At 39.3% G+C, this 17902-nt stretch overlaps 1 protein-coding gene across 8 annotated transcripts in view; it reads left to right on the top strand.

Moving 5' to 3' along the window:
• Positions 1–17902, top strand: part of Lrrc49 (leucine rich repeat containing 49) — a 130182-nt gene that overhangs the window by 95764 nt on the left and 16516 nt on the right. For all 8 annotated transcript variants that reach the window (XM_045160937.1, XM_004666722.2, XM_045160938.1 and 5 more), the window contains 3 exons: positions 8286–8523; positions 10241–10426; positions 14012–14121. In XM_045160937.1, coding sequence (XP_045016872.1) covers positions 8286–8523; positions 10241–10426; positions 14012–14121 — 534 coding nt within the window. The remainder of the gene's footprint in view (positions 1–8285; positions 8524–10240; positions 10427–14011; positions 14122–17902) is intronic.

Here is a 17902-nt window from a genome sequence, read left to right on the forward strand (position 1 = left end):
CCCCATTGCACACTGAAGGTGACTCATTTCCCTGCTGCATCCCTCGGCCATTAGTGGTTACTCCCCACCTGCTGATACTTACTGAGATCTGAATGTTCATACCTCTTCATTCCAATCCATTAGCTAATGGCATCTCAGAAAGAGAGCTTTTAAATACATGCATGTATTTAGTCTTAAAGTACAGAATTTTAGATGTTGGAAGTTGTATTATGGCATTCTGTGAAAGTCTCTAAAATATAATTAAAACTTACCTTTAGAAAATAAGATGAGCCCCAAAGTCTTTTCCTCAGTGTTTTGATGTGCTGTTTAATACTACTATTTTAAGAAACCATCTAGGGCTGGAGAGATGGCTTAGCGGTTAAGCGCTTGCCTGTGAAGCCAAAGGACCACGGTTTGAGGCTCGATTCCCCAGGTCCCACGTTAGCCAGATGCACAAGGGGGCTCACGCATCTGGAGTTCGTTTGCAGGGCTGAAGCCCTGGCGTGCCCATTCTCTCTCTCTCTCTCTCTCTCTCTCTGCCTCTTTCTTACTCTGTCTGTTGCTCTCAAATAAATAAAAAAGTAACAAAAAATAAAAAAAAAAACAGAAACCATCTAAAGTCTTTAGTATTTCAAAATGCCAAAAAAAAAAGGTAGCTAATTATTGTGTTACAATGTCTGACCTTTGGCTTGTGGGTGTATAACTAAATGCCTGGAAACAAGTGTCCATGAAAAAATTATAGGCTTATAAAGAACAGAAATTCTTTAAAAGTTTTCCTCTATCCTGTTAGTAAGGTTACTGTTCACTGTACTTGTGGCAGCTCTACAGTAAAATGACATATTGCAGGTTTCTTTTGCCTAGCAGAAATGGGAAAATACTTGGTGTAATGTTTTCTTTGCTTACATTGGATGCATGCAGCGAAGCTGGTTTATTTTTGGTCATTTCCTGTCTATGAACACTGCAGTATTTTAGCCAACACTACTAGAATAAAATATAATGCATAAAATGAATTTCCACACCTATGAATGTTGTAATAGAAATTCATAAAATAAGTTATTATGGGAATCAGCACTGCTTATTCATTGGGGAAAAAAATCTTCCGAAAGACCTTAAGTTTTCCTGTTCTAGCCTGTTATAAAGTGCCTAAAGGTAAAAGATATATATAAACCTCTGACATACTGTCTTTTTTTCCCATCTAGACATTTGGGATTATGGTCTACAGTTGGCCTGGCTCTAGGAACTCATTAGTTTATTGCATTAACTAATCACCTTGCTTTTTCTTAGGTTCCTCTACTAATTGAGAAGGTAGAGAATGTATTTTTCTGATTCATTCTTATAAATGTCAAGTTGTTATAGATGAATATTTAGGCTTACAAATGACTACCAACGATCTTTAATTAATATTTGAGGTGGATAACATACTAAGGAAGATATTGGTGTTTGGGAGGGAGAAACAAGTTAAAACCTGAATCCTCCAGAGACGAATACCATCCATTTTACAGTGTCAGTTTAGGCAGATGAAGGTAAGAAACTGGACCAAGTAACTAGTTTCCTCAAGAAACTGAAGTCACAATTCCTCCTCCTCCTTCCCCATGGTCAGTTATCACTGAGTCCTAGTTTTATTTTCTCAAGAATATCTAGTAAATGTGTTCTCATCTACTGATAAGGATCACTGAAATGTATTCTTCTATGTATAATGCATGGCTTTATTCCTACACCATTTCTAATCATCTCACCAACTCTAAAAAACATGTATTGTGATGACCATTTAACATACAATAAAACTGGAACTGGAAGAAATTCAAAAGTTTGCTCTATTATTATCTATCTACTAATGGCAGATCTGAAATCTTCATTAAGGGCCATCTGATTTTCTTGCCAATGCCATTGCTACTTACAACCAATCATGTTTTTTTTTTGTTTGTTTTTGTTTTTGTTTTTGTTTTTTTTTTTGGTGTGCCCTCATGTGGGCTAGTGAATAGTATATTGCTCTGGTCTTTTGGGATTAAAGGCATGTGCCACCACACCCGGCTTTTTTTTTTTTTTAAGATAGGGTCTCATTGTGACCCAGACCAGCTTCAAACTCAGTTTGACTTCTGATCCTTCTGTCTGTAGCTTCTAAGTGCTAAGACTTCAGGTTGCACTTCCAGGCCTGGTTTAATACTGTGTAGAGGATCAAACTCAGGACTCTGTAGAAGCTGGACAAGCATTTACCAAGTAGAATACTTCCCCAGACCCTTGTCTTCTTACCTATTCTGTGCATCCAGCCTCTCTGCTACATCTTCCGCAACACTAAGAGACTAATTGGTCTGAAGTAGGTCCTTGAAGGCAGAGAGCACATCTCCATCCTTGTATCTCCAGCACCACCCCTTAGACCAGGAATGGCTCTTTGGAGTTACTTACCAAGAGCCACTGAATGTGGCTTCTACCTTTTTGTTTCTCAGTCCTATAGCATAATCTGACTTTTCAGTTTTGCCTCCCACTGCTACTTTCCTGTGTGTCTCAGTGGTAGTCCTGTGTCTTGGTGTTCCAGCCATACTGAAACTTACACACATACATATTGCTTACACACATATGTTACACATAAGCACGCTTCTGTGCCTTTCTTCATTCTGTTCCCCCACCCTCCCTTCTCCTGATGAAATTCTATCATTCATCACTCAAGGATCAGTTGAAATGCTGCTTCCTTTTGAAACCTGACTTCTCCCCTCTGCAAAAATCTGTCAGTCCTGTCTCCGTGTTCTCATAGCATATGGTTTAAATATTTATTATATGACAATAAGCATATTATATTATATTTAATGTAAATATTTACCTTCTCTATCCCTATCTAAATTGGGAATTCTTTGAAGATAAATAAGTATCTTGCTGGGCATGGTGGCACACGCCTTCAATCCGAGCACTTGAGAGGCAGAGGTAGGAGGATCACCATGAGTTCAAGGCCACCCTGAGACTACATAGTGTTCCAGGTCAGCCTGGGCTAGTTGAGACCCTACCTCGAAAATCCAAACAAAAATAAGTATCTTGATTTTTTTTCCTTTTGTTTATTTTTTATATCTCCAGTGCCTAGCATAATACCTGACACATATTAAACTCTCCACAAAAAACTTACTAATTACTTTAATGACCTACAGAGTTCATTGCAGTTTAGAAATTGTATTCCCTGGTCTGTAGAGATGACTTAGCAGTTAAGACATATGCCTGCAAGGCCTAAGGATCCAGGTTCAATTCTCCAGTACCTATATAAGCAAGATGCACATAGTGGTACATGTGTCTGGGGTTTGTTTGCAATGACTAGAGGCCCTGGCATGTCCATTCTCTCTCTCTTTCTCTCATGTGCATGGTCTTGTTCTCTCTGCCTCTCAAATAAATTTAAAAAATTAAAACTTTCTAGCTTATTAAAGTTACTGCATGGTGGGATTGTGGACTGTGGCTTTGTGAGAATTCCCTGGTATCTCCATGAACGTACATATGCTCCCTGTGCTAACAGTCCTTATCAATGATGGTGACTGAGTGACTGGAGCCCGAGGCCCTACACAGAGCTTTGCACACCGCAGGCTTTCAGCAACTGTTTGGCAAGTGAACAATGAGTTCATCTGTGTGTATCTATAGCTACAAGATATGGTTGTATCTATTAAATGTAAAGAGAAAACTGGAAGAGCAATCTCCAAAATAGCAAATTCATAAGTACCAGGCAGAGTTTGGGGCTAACTTCAACATGCAGGAAATAACTAAAATGCATGGGCTATTCTATTGCAAGTTAAAGGGCACTATATTTCCTATTGCAAAGGTAAGACTGTCCATAGCCCAGAAAACTCACACTGTATTTGTTAATAAATAAAAATTTGTGAGAGTTTCCCTTTGTTTTGCTTTATAACCATGTTACTGTCTTTGCTAACAGTAGGCTTATTTCAGCTAGTTTCCCAACAGTTTGCTTGCCAAATGTATATACAAACTATTAATCACTTTGTGGTGATAGGCTTTTTATTTTGAAGTTATAGGCATAAACTTTTAGTCATGTAAGAAAAAAAGTAAGATATTTCCAAATATATGTTAATGTCCTAACATTAGTTCCCAAAAGATTGATTCATGTTTTTGGTATATAACTCTAATTCATTACTATATTTGCATTAAAACTAATATTTTGGTGCTGGAGAGATGGCTTAGTAGTTAAACACTTGCCTGTCAAGCCAAAGGACCACGGTTCAAGGCTCGATTCCCCAGGACCCACGTTAGCCATATGCACAAGTGGGCGCATGCATCTGGAGTTTGTTTGCAGTGGCTGGAGACCCTGGTGTGCCCATTCTCTCTCTCTCTCTCTCTCTCTCTCTCTCTCTCTATCTATCTATCTATCTATCTATCTGCCTCTTTCTCTCTCTTTTTCTCTCTGTGTGTCTGTTGCTTTCAAACAAATAAATAAAAATAAACAAAAAATGTTTTAAATACTAATCTTTTGGTGGCTATTATGGCCACAAAGCATCTTTACATCACATAGCATTCTCCCCATCACCTCTCCTGTTCAGTCATGTCCCCTGGGCCATCACTGCTAACCTTTATGCTGTTCCAGAATCACTGATTCCACTCATTTGCTGAACATACTTACCCTTCCTAATATTTAATAGATACTTGTAGAGTTGTCTCACTTTATTAATTAATTTTAGAAGTGCTTATTGAGCATAGCCTAGCTGGGTGTTGGCCCTGCTCTAGTGCATGTATTCGGGTCCACAGAGCGCACGCCATGTCAGGAACTCCACAGCCACAGGGACACACGAGGGGGCCGGTCATTGCAGTGTCATGCCGTAGTAAGTGCTGTAACAAGACAATGCACTCGTGTTATCAAGCCTTCTCGATTTGAATGGTGATGAACTATTAATTACTCTCCATCCTACTCCAGTGGTTGTTATATGTTCTACCTAGCTCAATGTATGAAAAAATCTTCATGTTATTTTTAAGATTCTCATCTAAGACTTGTCACACTTAACAAGTATGTGATGATTATCTGCCTTTAGCCTTTGTATATAAATTAAGGCTGCCATCTAAATTAGGCCTATTTGTATTTTCTTGGTTGTATATTTCACTTAGAGTTGACTGATTTTATTAGCTAAGTTGTTATTGAATAGACAAATACCCGACAGGTTAACTAGTACTTTAGAAACAAGTATTATAAACCAATAGGATAATGCTTTGTCAGGGTTATATCCCACCATTAGCATTATAAAATGTTTAAGATACTTAATAATTAATTAGTACATTGAGAAAAGCCCACTGTTAGGCCACAGCATCCTCAATGGTGTGCACACATCGTCTGTAGCTTCAGGGATGAAGAGCAACATTGCAAACATAAGGTGGTCTGAGAGGTGATGTATGGGAAAGGTGTACAGAAGTGCCTAGAGCATATAGAGAGCAAGCACTAAGGTCAGATAAATATTACCTGAAAGCAAGATCCTGTGATTAAAAACACATAAAGCAAAGCCAAGTTTTATCAAAAATTTGAGGTAGGGCTGGAAAAATGGCTTAACAGTTAAGATTCTTGCCTGCAAAGCCAAAGGACCCAGGTTCAATTCCCTAGTACTCACATAAGCCAGATGACCAAGGTAGAACATGCATCTGGAGTTTGTTTGCAGTGGCTGTATGCCCTGGCATGCCCATTCTCTCTCTCTCCCTCTCTCTCTCTCTCTCTCTCTCTCTCTCTCTCTCTCTCTCTCTCTCTCTCCCTCTCTCAAATAAATAAACTAAATAAATGTTTTAAAATATTTTTTTAAATTGAGGTAGGGTAAAATAAGTAGTTATATTTACATAGTAATGTTGAGTTGGATTGAGGTATTTTTATTTTATTTTTTTGTATCATTTAGGTAAACTTTTATAGCAATGAGGGCTGGAGAGATGGCTTAGCGGTTAAGCACTTGCCTGTGAAGCCTAAGGACCCTGGTTCGAGGCTCGGTTCCCCAGGTCCCACGTTAGCCAGATGCACAAGGGGGCACACCTGTCTGGAGTTCATTTGCGGTGGCTGGAGGCCCTGGTGCACCCATTCTCTCTCTCTCCCTCTATCTGTCTTTCTCTCTGTGTCTGTCACTCTCAAATAATTTTTTTTTAAAAAGCCAAAACTTTTATAGCAATGATATGGCTCCTACTTTGGGAATAATAGAAATGGCCATGTTCAGTAAAATATGTAAAATGATTTTGTGTAATTAATATAATCAGTTATTATTTTTATTTCAAATTGGGAGTGAAGACTTCATTGATTTTACTGATTAAAACTAAAGTAGGGATGGAGAGATGGCTCAGAGGTTAACTCACTTGTCTACTAAGCATAACAACCTGTGTTCGATTCCCCAGCACCCATGTAAAGCCAGATGCACATAAGTGGAGCATGCATCTGGAGTTTGTCTACAATGGCTAGAGGCCCTGGCATGCCCATTCTCTCTGTCTCTCCATCTCTGTCTCTGTCTCTCTCTCTCTTTCTCTCTCTGCTTGCAAATAAATAAAAATGTTTTTTTAAAGAAACTAAAGTATACACTTAGATTTGTTTTTAATCATACTGTTCAAATAGATTCAAAACTACTACTACTACTACTGCAAAGTGACCCAAGCATCCGGAGTTGGTTTACAGTAGGGCCCATTTCTCTCTCTTTCTCTGTCTTATAAACAAAAAATAAAATATGTAAGATATAAACTAGTTTTTAAAATATTTTATTCAATAGTTTTCTTTATTTGTGTGTGTTAGCACATGTGGCGTGTGTCTATATGTATGTGTTCACATGTGTGTGCAGATGCTCACACGCCATGCACTTCTGTGTTGAGGCCAAAGGAAGATGTTGGGTGTCTTCCTCCACAGCTTTCTGCCTTTTCCCTGAGACAGAGTCTCTCCCTGGTGCTGACTGGGGAACCCCGGGGATTTTCCTGCCTCTCCCTGCTTCAGTGCTGGGGCTAGAGGCATATGCCACCATACCAGGCTTTTTTTTTTTTAACGAAAATACTATTTTTATTATTTATTTACAAGCAGAGTAAGAGAGAGAGAATGAGAATGGTCATGCCAGGGCCTATTGCCACTTGAGCAAACTCTAGATACTGTGCCACTTTGTGCATCTGGCTTTACGTGGTTATTGAAGAATTGAACCCAGGCTGTCTGGTTTTGCAAGCAAGTACCTTTAACTGCTGAGCCATCTCTCCAGCTCCCATGCCAGGATTTTTTTTATGTGGGTACTGGGGATTGAACCCAGGTCCTCATGCAGCAAGCTCTCTTACCTGCTGAGCCATCTTCTAGCCTGTTACAAACATTTTTAAGTTACATATTTTATAAAGGTATTTTATTATATGGAAATATTTTGTCAAGTACATTTTTCTAGATAGATAGTCTTATGAATTGGGAAAAACTACTTGCAGTGATATGAAAAGCTATCTATGGCTTTCAGGATATATTAGATGATGATTTTTCATTAACATGAATAATTTGGGGTTTGAACTGGGATTTATTCAGAAAGCTTTTATTTTCAATTAAGATATATGATTAGATGAATGCATACTTCTCAGATAACTTGTTAAAAATTAAGGATACATATAACATAACAGCAAAAGGGAGGGTATGACAGGGAAGGGACAGGGAGATAGGGAGGAGAGTTGGGGAGATCAACAATAAAAAAAAGTATGTATTAAAATGCCATAATGGAGCTGGAGAGATGGCTTAGCAGTTAAGGCACATACCTGTGAAGACTAAGGACTCTAGTTCAATTCTCCAGGTCCCATGTAAGACAGATACACATGGTGGTGCATGTGTCCGGAGTTCATTTGCAGTGGCTAGAGACCCTGGTGCACCCATTCTCATTCACTCTCCTTCTCTCTATTTCTAATAAATAAATAAAAATCAAATCTTTTTTAAAATGCCATAATGAACATTTTAAATGTTTTATATTAGAAATCTCTTGAATGCACACTTGTCAAATACATAGATATTTATATATATAGTACCAATGTTCCCCTTTTGTTTGTTTTAGATGTAAATGCATGCTCATGTTAGGTACTTACATGAATTGTTACATTATTTTTCCTTATGTAATACCTTTTTGTTTATGTGGTTCAAATATATTCTTTCCTTTAAAATAAAATAATAAAATGCCATAATGAAACCCATATTTTGGTGTGCTAATTTTTAAAAACTAATAAAAATAGTTGAAGGTGCTCTGGGTTTAATTATGGAAATGAAAGAACTGGATATCAAATGGTAAAGAGCCTTTCCAATCTGCCTCTCTGTTCTGTGGCTTCCTCTGCATGATTGAGACCTTCCTTACAATCACACGTTGGTTTTTCAGGTCTCTAGACTCAGGACTCACCAGTGCTTTGCAGGGTTTGTCTGTCACAGACACACACCTGGTCGAGATAGAAGGGGACACCCTCTCCCTGTACGGCTCTGGAGCCCTAGAATGTCTGGACCGGAACTGGAGCCTGCAAACCGCAGGCATGGTCACAACCATCTCCTTCACCTTCATTGAATTTGATGAAATTGTCCAAGTGTTTCCCAAATTGAAGATCAAGTTTCCTAATTCTCTGGTAAACATTTTCCTTTAGTTGCACATTTGAATTACTCTTAATCATGATTTGTGTGTTCAGGCCAAAGCCTATTTTAGCTTTGATGTATATACAGTTTCTATTTGGCAGGGAAACTAAATTCTGTGTTGATTTTTCTGGCTCTGGAATTTAAATTAGTAGTCTTAAATAGCTTTGGCATTTTGTGTTAATATTAGAAAATATATCTTGAGAGCTGGAGAGATGTCTTAGCAGTTAAGGCACTTGCCTGTGAAGCCTAAGGACCCAGGTTCAGTTCTCCACACATGTAAGCCAGATGCACAAGGTGGTGCATGCATCTTGAATTTGTTTGTGGTGGCCAGAGGCCCTGGCATGCCCATTCTCTCTCTCTCTGCCTCAAATAAATAAATATTTGTTTTAAAAAAAATTGGAATTATATCTCTAAAAGAAAAACTCTTAAAAGCCAGGCATGATGGTGCATGCCTTTAATCCTAGCACTCGGGAGGCAGAGGTAAGAGGATCACCATGAGTTCGAGGCCACCCTGAGACTACGTAGTGAATCTCAGCCTAGGCCAGACCAGAGTGAAACCCTACCTCGAAAAACCAAAACAAAACCTCTTAGGCTGGAGAGAGATGCCATAGCAGTTAAGGTGCTTGCCTGTGAAGCCTTAAGGACTTAGGTTAAATTCCCCAGTATCATGTAAGCCAGATGCTCAAGATGATACATACATCTGTAGTTCATTTGCAGTGGCTGCAAGCGTTGGCATACCCATTCTCTCTCTCTCAAATAAATAAGATAAAGATTACTTTTTTAAAAAGAACCCTTCGTGGAGTAAAAAATACCAACAGAATCTTATGCATGCTACCTCCCTCTACCGTACAAAGCACTCGACAAGACCACACACTCCTATATCATGTGTTCAAACACCGCACCTGGTGTTGGTAGAGCATGTACATGTATCACGTAATTTCACAGTAGCCTTTTACCAATATTGAAGATGACTTTAGCAGCTCAGTTAGTAACTTTGTGAAAGTAGCCTTCCCCAGTGATGTGACTGCATTATTTATTAAGACTTTTGCAGCAGCTGTGATTTTTGTAATGGGTTCCCTCTTGAATCTTTTTGTGTTTTTCTCTATTAGCCCTTTTATGGTTTTTTTAATCTCCTCCCTAAAGAAGGTATGGAAGTAGAAACAGTGTGTTTAGAAAAGAGCATGCAAACTGACAAAGAGAGCACTTGCCTTAACATCAGTTTTAGTGATTTGTTTTTCCTATCGCCTACAGCCAGCATAGCATTTAAAAAGACACAGGCAGGATGACTAAAATCAGTTGTCAGGAGTAATGTTAGCTTTGCACTTACAATGTTCTGAAACTTGCATTTCCAATCTTTCTTTTGTAGGTTTAATGTCAGTGTGAAATATGCAGAGGCATTGTAATGCCTGCAAGAGCCTGAAATAGGGACATTTAGATAACCTTTACAAATCTTGGTTTATTAACAAGTGAGGATGTCTTTTGCAGAAAGAATTGCCCCCAAATCAATGTTATATAGATTTCATCAATGATGCATCAGCTAAATTATAATTCTCTTAAATTTACAACTTTCATTGGATTTACTGAGTTGAACCCATATTTGCTGAGCCTGTAGCATACCCATGTGCATGCGGAATGATTGGAGGCACTTCGGAACTGCTCTTTAAAACACTGGCTCTGCGTTCTGACCTGTTCGGTGTCTTGTCACCACAGCACTTGAAGTTCAAGGAGACAAACCTTGTGATGTTGCAGCAGTTTAATGCCCTGGCACAGCTTCGCCGCGTCGACCAGCTGACAGTTGATCCGCAGGGCAATCCCGTGGTCAATTTCACACTCTGGAAATACTATGTTCTGTTCCGGCTGAGCCATTTCAGTATGCAGAAAATAAACGGAACGGAGGTGAGTGAAAAAGTTGCAACACGCAGAATCAATTTTTCTCTGTAGGGAAATGGTGACTGGAAATGGATAAGAATGTAAGCATGACAGAACTTTTGAGAAATACTGGTTTCTAAAAAAAAAAAAAAAAAAACAAACATTTATATTCAAAATATCAAAAATCTAAAAAATCTTTCTCCCCAAATTTTATAGCAAGAAGCAGGTTTTAAAAACAAATGGTAGTCACTTCATGGTGAAGAGTAAATGCTTTCATTGTTCTTGGTGAGCCCTCAAGACATGAAAGATTGGTAGGAATGACATTTTAAAAAAGGAAAAAGGAAACTCTTCTCTAGCTAATGTGACCTTTTATTTGTCTAAATGCTTTGTAGACTGTGGTGTGCAAGAGGGTGTGGGGAGACACACCCTCAACAGCCACCAAGGATGAGGAGACATGGAGTGGAGAGGAAGAAAGTGTAAGAAACATCTGGACTGTGTCACAAATAGCTGGTAACAGCTGTCTGTGGTATGACTGGGTGGGATAATTCGGTACTGGAACTGAATAACTGGAAAATTGTTAGTGAAAAGCTATTTTTAGATTGACTTTTCTGAGTTTGTCACAAAGCTAATCCCTCAAGTATTCAAAGACCATGTTCTCCTTAAATATTAGCTTGAAAGAAAAGAAACCATGTTTCCCCCTCTATTGAGTTTAAATAATCATCCAAAGAAAAGCAGTCTTTTTTAGTTTTTGTCTTTTTGGCATGTGGGGTGCACGTGTGTGTTGTATGTGTATGCAGATGCCCTGTGTGTAAGTGTGAGTGTGCAGAGGCCACAGGAGGAACTCTGTTGTCCTCTACTGCTCTTCCTCCTCAGTTCCCTGGAACAGTCTCGCTCACTCACCTGGTGCTCCTCGTGTTTTAGACTGCTTAATCACCAAGCTGCAGCCATCCTTCAGTCTCTACCCCTCTCTGCGCTGGGGTTGCAGGCATGTGCAGCCATACCCAGCTCTTTACAAAGACGCTGGGGATCAAACTCGGATCCTCTTTGCTGGCTCAGTAGGTGTTTCTTGAATCTGGGACACTGCAGTTATGGTCTCTACTCACTGTCTAAGGTGGCATATAAAATTTATACCAGCCATAGCTGACCCAGGACCACAGTGTTAGCTGCCTGTTGAAGATGCCAGGGATGTCAGGAGCCTTCACATGGCTATGAGTTCCCCCAGCTCATTCTCATGACTGTGAATTCAGTCTGGTGTATGCTCACCTGCTCTCCACCCCTCCCTAGAGAGATCAATGTGAGTCTCCATCCCATGTACTAATTAGTCCAAAAGGCTTCCATAGTTGGTTGGCACTGGAAGTAGAATAATTATTTGGACTTTGGGTGAGGATTATCTCTCATTAATTGTCAAGCTGGTGAGTAGTAATTTACTCAGACATGGATCATTACTAGAAGAATATTCATGACTATAGAACTTTGAAATAAGAAGGAATAGTATAATTATGTAGCAAAGAGTTAAAAATACTAATATAATTTGTTCTGCTTTACATTTTTGAAAATGTCAATGCTAGACATATTTGATCTTTGATTTAAAAAACTAAAAGAGGACTGGAGGGATGGCTTAGCAGTTAAGGTGTTTGCCTGCAAAGCCAAAGGACCCAGGTTCAGTTCCCCAGGACCCACATAAGTCAAATGCACAAGGGTACACATGCACCTGGAGTTCGTTTGCAGCAGCTGGCAGTCCTGGTGTACCCATTCTCTCTCTCTCTCAAATAAATTAAAAACATTAAAAACTAAAAGATACACATTCTTACATCATCCTTGGCATTCTATAGTAATATGCACTGTACCACTGCTTCTTTTTGTTTAAAAGAGAATGACACTGCTGAGGTAGAACTGAATTATGAGCCTTAAGGAATGGTGGAGTAGTGGCCTGCACTGGCCACTAGATGACTGTGTTGGGCCAAATAACTTAATTGTCAGTGAAAGGAAAGCTTTGAGGGAGTGGCAGCTTTGTTAAGAATGAAGTCCAGGAAAGCCGGCGCACACCTTTAATCCCAGCACTCAGGAGGCAGAGATAGGAGGATCGTTATGAGTTCGAGGCCACCCTGAGAATACATGGTGAATTCCAGGTCACCCTTGGCTAGAATGAGACCCTACCTCAAACAAACAAACAAACAAACAAACAAACAAACAAACAAACAAAAAAAGAATGAAGTCCAGTACAGGGAAGAGAGCCAGTTCTGATTCACAGATGCCTTAGATACTTATGAATCATACTTTTATGGCATATTACTGCTGAGATTAAAAATAACTTCTTAAAGATCCAAACGTCAGTTTGTTAACATGGCTCCCAGCTGTAATCCCAACCCTTGAGAGGCTAAGGCAGGATAATCATTGTGTGGTCAAGGCCATCCTGGGCTACACAGTGACTTCCAGGCCTGGACTACAAGAGTGTGACCCTGTCTCAAAAAGCCAGCAAAAGAAGAGGGAAAGCAGATTAAAAATCAGGGCAAGGGCTTCCTAGCTTCTGCTCCATTGACATGTGGGTCCAGACAGTTCTCGGTGACACCAGCTGTCCTGTGCACTTGAACACATGGAACACCCTCCCTGGTCTCTGTGCACTAGATGCCAGGAGCTCCCCTCAACTAGTCGTAATGACCAAAAGGTTTCCAGATTTGCCAAGTGTTCATAAGGGGCCAAAATGGACCTTAGTTGGGAATTAAATTCTACTGTATAGACAAACCAGCAGTTTTGAGAGTGCAAGAAACTGTATTAAATAAAATGTGCCCAGATGGTAATCTAATCCTGCCTTTGCTTATAGTTTCTTTCTTTTTGTTTCCTCCTTCTTTCCCTCATGTCTTTCCCCTTCCTTCCTTCTTCCCTCTCTCCTTCCCTCCCTCCTTCCCTCTCTTCCTTCCTTCCTGAGACATGGTCTTGCTATATAGCCCAGGCTTACCTCAATCTTACTATGTAGCCCCACCTCAGCTGGCTGTGAACTCGTGACCCTCCTGCTTCAGCCTCCAAGTGCTAGGATGATAAGTGTGTGCACCCCACCCGGCTCTGAGTACTGTTGTGATCAGCGCAGGAGTGTGCCCTCCCAGCATGCACTTAGGACAAGGGCTTCATGAGGAGAAAACAGACGTGAATTAGAACAATGGGGACATCTTTGCTAATCCATTGGGTTCTCCGTCTCTCTAGGGAGGGACAAAATCACCTTATATTAGCGAGCTCTGACACTTTATTCAAATGACTCTTTCCCATTGACAAGGGAGTTTTTCCCTTTATGTCATACTAGTATAAGAAGCTGCAGGATTTCTGAAGAAAAAACATCTTTCAGAACTCAAGGTACTGCAAGCACACTTGTAAGGCAAACCGCTTCTAAGTCGGAGCCAGCTGCTCGTCCCATCAGCTTCCATGAGTCCCATGCGTACAGAACCAGACTTGAGGAAGAAAGGGAAATTTTGATGACAACTCGTCTCTTCTCAGCCCAGGAGAGTGTGCTCCTGTACTTAGAGAAAATGTGTAATAGAGATGTTTCTTTAGAATTACATATTCGTTGTATCTAGTGAAAAAAGGATGTCATTTTATCCCCTCTCTGTGATTTCTCTTCAGGTGACACAAAACGACATGATAATGGCTGAAAGGCTCTTTGGAATCCTAGCGCACGTAGCATCTTCTGAGTTACCTCAGTACCGTATGATTTCAATTCTAGGCGATGCCAGGTAACACTGAATTTTAATTTCGTTTTTATACACTACTGTTGCACTAGAAGAAATTCATCCCACATACCTCTTAACTATGTCATTTATGTAATCTGCAAACATGTATCATAACTAGAGTTATTTGATTGCTGGTTCTAGTCAAAGTTTTGACAACATAAAAATCAATACATTATCTTTGTTCTTATCTAGTGTATAGTCTAATAAATGAAAGATATGCATAAGTAATGCAAATATAATCTTTCAGGTGAAATAAAAGATGGCTGTAAGGGCACAGGAAAGGCTAGTTACATTTTGAAAGAACAGTGGAAAGACTTCACAACGGAGGTAATCTTTTATCTAGATATTAGGTGCAAGGAGGAGTTTTTCAGGTATAGGATATGGGAGAGAGAGAGAGACAGCAGTAAAAGTACAAGAATTTTGAACCGGGCAGTGTAACTGGAGCCTGAGAATCTTACAAATAAATGATAGGACATGAAGCTGGGAAAACTATTATGGGCTGAGAGCTTCGCAATCCATACAAAACAGAAATGCACTTTCTGATGAACCCCAGCTGTCATACGATTAGGTGTGCACCCGAGCCAGGCTGCTGTCTGAGCAGTTTCGGGGTGGAAGAGCAGAAAGCAGTCAAGAGGCTGGGGTGTGGTCCAGGTGGGAGGTGAAGGAGTTATGAGGCAGAGAGGATGGTGCAGATGCGGGGGACGCTCTGAGTGAGTGTAGAGCAGCTCTCAGACAGAAGCGCCGCCCTTGTGGCAGTCACGGACGGCAGGAGAGTCCAAGTCACACACTTGTTTTTACTGCACTGGTATCGGGATGTCCCTGTCTCCTCCCTGACTCTGCCTCCAGAGCCATGTTGGCATAACTCCTACTTCTCTGTAAAGCTGTTATTAATTCAGCTCATATTCAAGGATGTTTGAATCCATTTAAATATCATCTACAACTCACCGAACCATTCTGAGAAAATACTTAGAGACACATTAAATTTAAATGATGTTATAGACAAACCAACAAATATTGTACTAGTCTAAGTAAATATTTACTGATGCATAGTATTTAAAAGATTTCATAACCTGGTTATAAAAGACTCTGAAAATCCTGAAAGTATGGAAGTTAAAGTTTGCTAAGTCTCTTTCATGTTTAGGAAAAGTAAAAGATGCTAATTAGCAATACATATTAATAGAAAAGTATATTTTAGTAGTACATATTAAATTTTTATATCTCAAAATTTTAAGGGCTACCATTACACAAAAGATCAGATGCATACAAAAAATATAATCAACATGAGACAAACAAAAAAGGTTATAGAGTAAATAGTAATGATTAAATCCTTGTTAGTGGCTAATAAATCTTAGACTGTGTTAAAAATTAGTTGCATATTTCTTTAGAGAGATACCTGAAATAATAAAGATATAAAATATACATAATAAGCAAATGCCAGCACCAAACCATTATGGGACTATTGATAACAGTGCAAGTAGAATGATGCCTCTAAACATGACAAACAAGCAGTCATCAAAAAGCAGTGGAATCAAGGTCATGGCTAGCTTCTAGATGCATCAAGTGCAAGGATATACTGATAGACTCAGATAAAATGAAACGAAATGAGAATGTGAAGAATTTGAATAGAATACTGTATCAAATAAATATGATTCAAATCTCATTCCCAGAACTGTACGTCTGTGTATATGGAGGGGTGGAGGATGTATTCAAACTCCTATGAAATGGCAATAGAGGTTGTGCGTATTTTAAAATCAGAGAATATCTCCATGTATTCTAAAGCCATACTCACAGTTTACATTCTCTAATTATAATATCACACAAGTGGAAAACATGAGATGTGATGAGTTGGGAAATTTGTGTGTAGGCCAGTGGTAGCTCTCATTTAGCATGGTGCAGGAAGGCCCAGAGTTCAGTTGGTCAGGGGAAAGGGTTGTTAATTTAGCCAAAGATTTTCCTTGGATTAGGAAAAACAAAAATAAACCAAGGAAGTAAAATTTTCAGAAAATATAAAACAAGTAGCTTAGAAGATATCTCAGGGATAAAGCTTTGGTTACATAAGCATGAAGACCTGAATTCAAATCCCCAGAACTCACACAGCGCTGGCAGCCCTGACAGGCATCTGTCACACCAGCTGCTGACAGCCTGAAGGGAGGTGGAAACAGGAGACCCTCTAGGAAGCTCCCAGGCCAGATAGATTGTTGAACTCACGGTGAGCAATGAGAATCTCCTGGAAGCAAGGTAGAGGGCAAGAACCAAAACTGATGTTGACCTCTGACTTCCACCTGCACACTGTGGCATACACACACACGCACTTTTACATACTAACATGCACACACATAAAACAAGTCTTTTAAGGAGAGCTTGTTTGACATATTCTAAGCTTTCACTATGCATATTTTAAAATAAGGAGCTAACTGGGGAATGATTCTAAGTAATGCTATGTACAGTGTGGTGAAATAGTTTTCATACATATTGTTAGTGGTCATGAAAGTTGTTTCAATCTTTTTCAGAGCACCTGAGGAGTATCTAACAGATATAAAATATTCATGTCTTTTGATGTAACAATTTTCACTTAAAGGGATTTGTTCAATGGATAATTTTACCTGAGTGTAAACATGTATGTAGAGATTTTGCAGCCAGTGTTTGTCGTAACAGAAGTGACAGATGGCCATCAGCTGAGCCATACTGATTACTTGCAGCTCTAAAAACATTTTGGTGTTCCATGAGACGGTGCAGTGTCTCACACAATGAACATGATAGGAAAAATATTTTAAATGAACATGCAAAGTACAGAACAATGATACAGCAGCATGCTCCAATTTATGAGAAATAAGATGTATAGTCCAGGAATAGTCATATATACAATTTTGAAGGATTTGATTTTTATTTGGAGGCTAGCCCAACAGATAGTCCTTTTTATGTGAGAGGGCAAAAGTGTGTGTGTGTGTGTGTGTGTGTGAGAGAGAGAGAGAGAGAGAGAGGCAGAGAGAGAGAATGGTGTACCGGGGCCTCTAGTCACTATAATAGAACTCGATACGCGTGTGCGACCTTGTATGCGTGTGCGACCTTGTATGCGTGTGCGACCTTGTATGTGTGTGCGACCTTGTATGCGTGTGCGACCTTGCACAGCTGCGTCACGTTGTGTGTCTGGCTTACATGAGATCTGAAGAGTTGAACATGAGTCCTTAGGCTTCAGGGGCAAGCACCTTAGCTGCTAAGCCATCTCTCCAGCCTGGATTTGATTTTTTAAAAGAACATTTACCCTAGTCTGAAAGACTGTATATATGTTTTCTTTTTCTTCTTACTGTAGATTTCTATGTATTGCCTGAATCTTCTTTAGTTTTTGTTTTGTTCCTCTTTAAAAATTATTTTTAAATGTACTTTCTTTTTCATTTTTTTTTTAGGTTAGTATACAAAGTAATGGATTTCATTATGGTATTTTCATACATATGTGCCATTGTACTTTAAAGGCATTTTAACTCTTGAATTAAGGAGGAAATTAAAGCTGAAATAATAAATCACATATAAATGTATTTGACAACTACGATGCTGTATGTTAAAACCTCTGGGATATGGCCAAAACTGTACTGAGGGGAAATTACATACTTAAATGTGCTTATTAGAAAATAAGAAAGATTAGAAACAAACAAACAAAAAAAATCCTTCACTTCAAGAAACTAGAAAAATACCAAAGTAAAGTAAAAGAAAGTGGAAGATATTCATAATAGTAACTGACCTCCACAATACTGAGCTCATCAATATTTTGACGGGTGATAGAGGGCAA

This window comes from Jaculus jaculus, chromosome 10 (assembly GCF_020740685.1).
Source record: "Jaculus jaculus isolate mJacJac1 chromosome 10, mJacJac1.mat.Y.cur, whole genome shotgun sequence".
NCBI lineage: Eukaryota > Metazoa > Chordata > Mammalia > Rodentia > Dipodidae > Jaculus > Jaculus jaculus.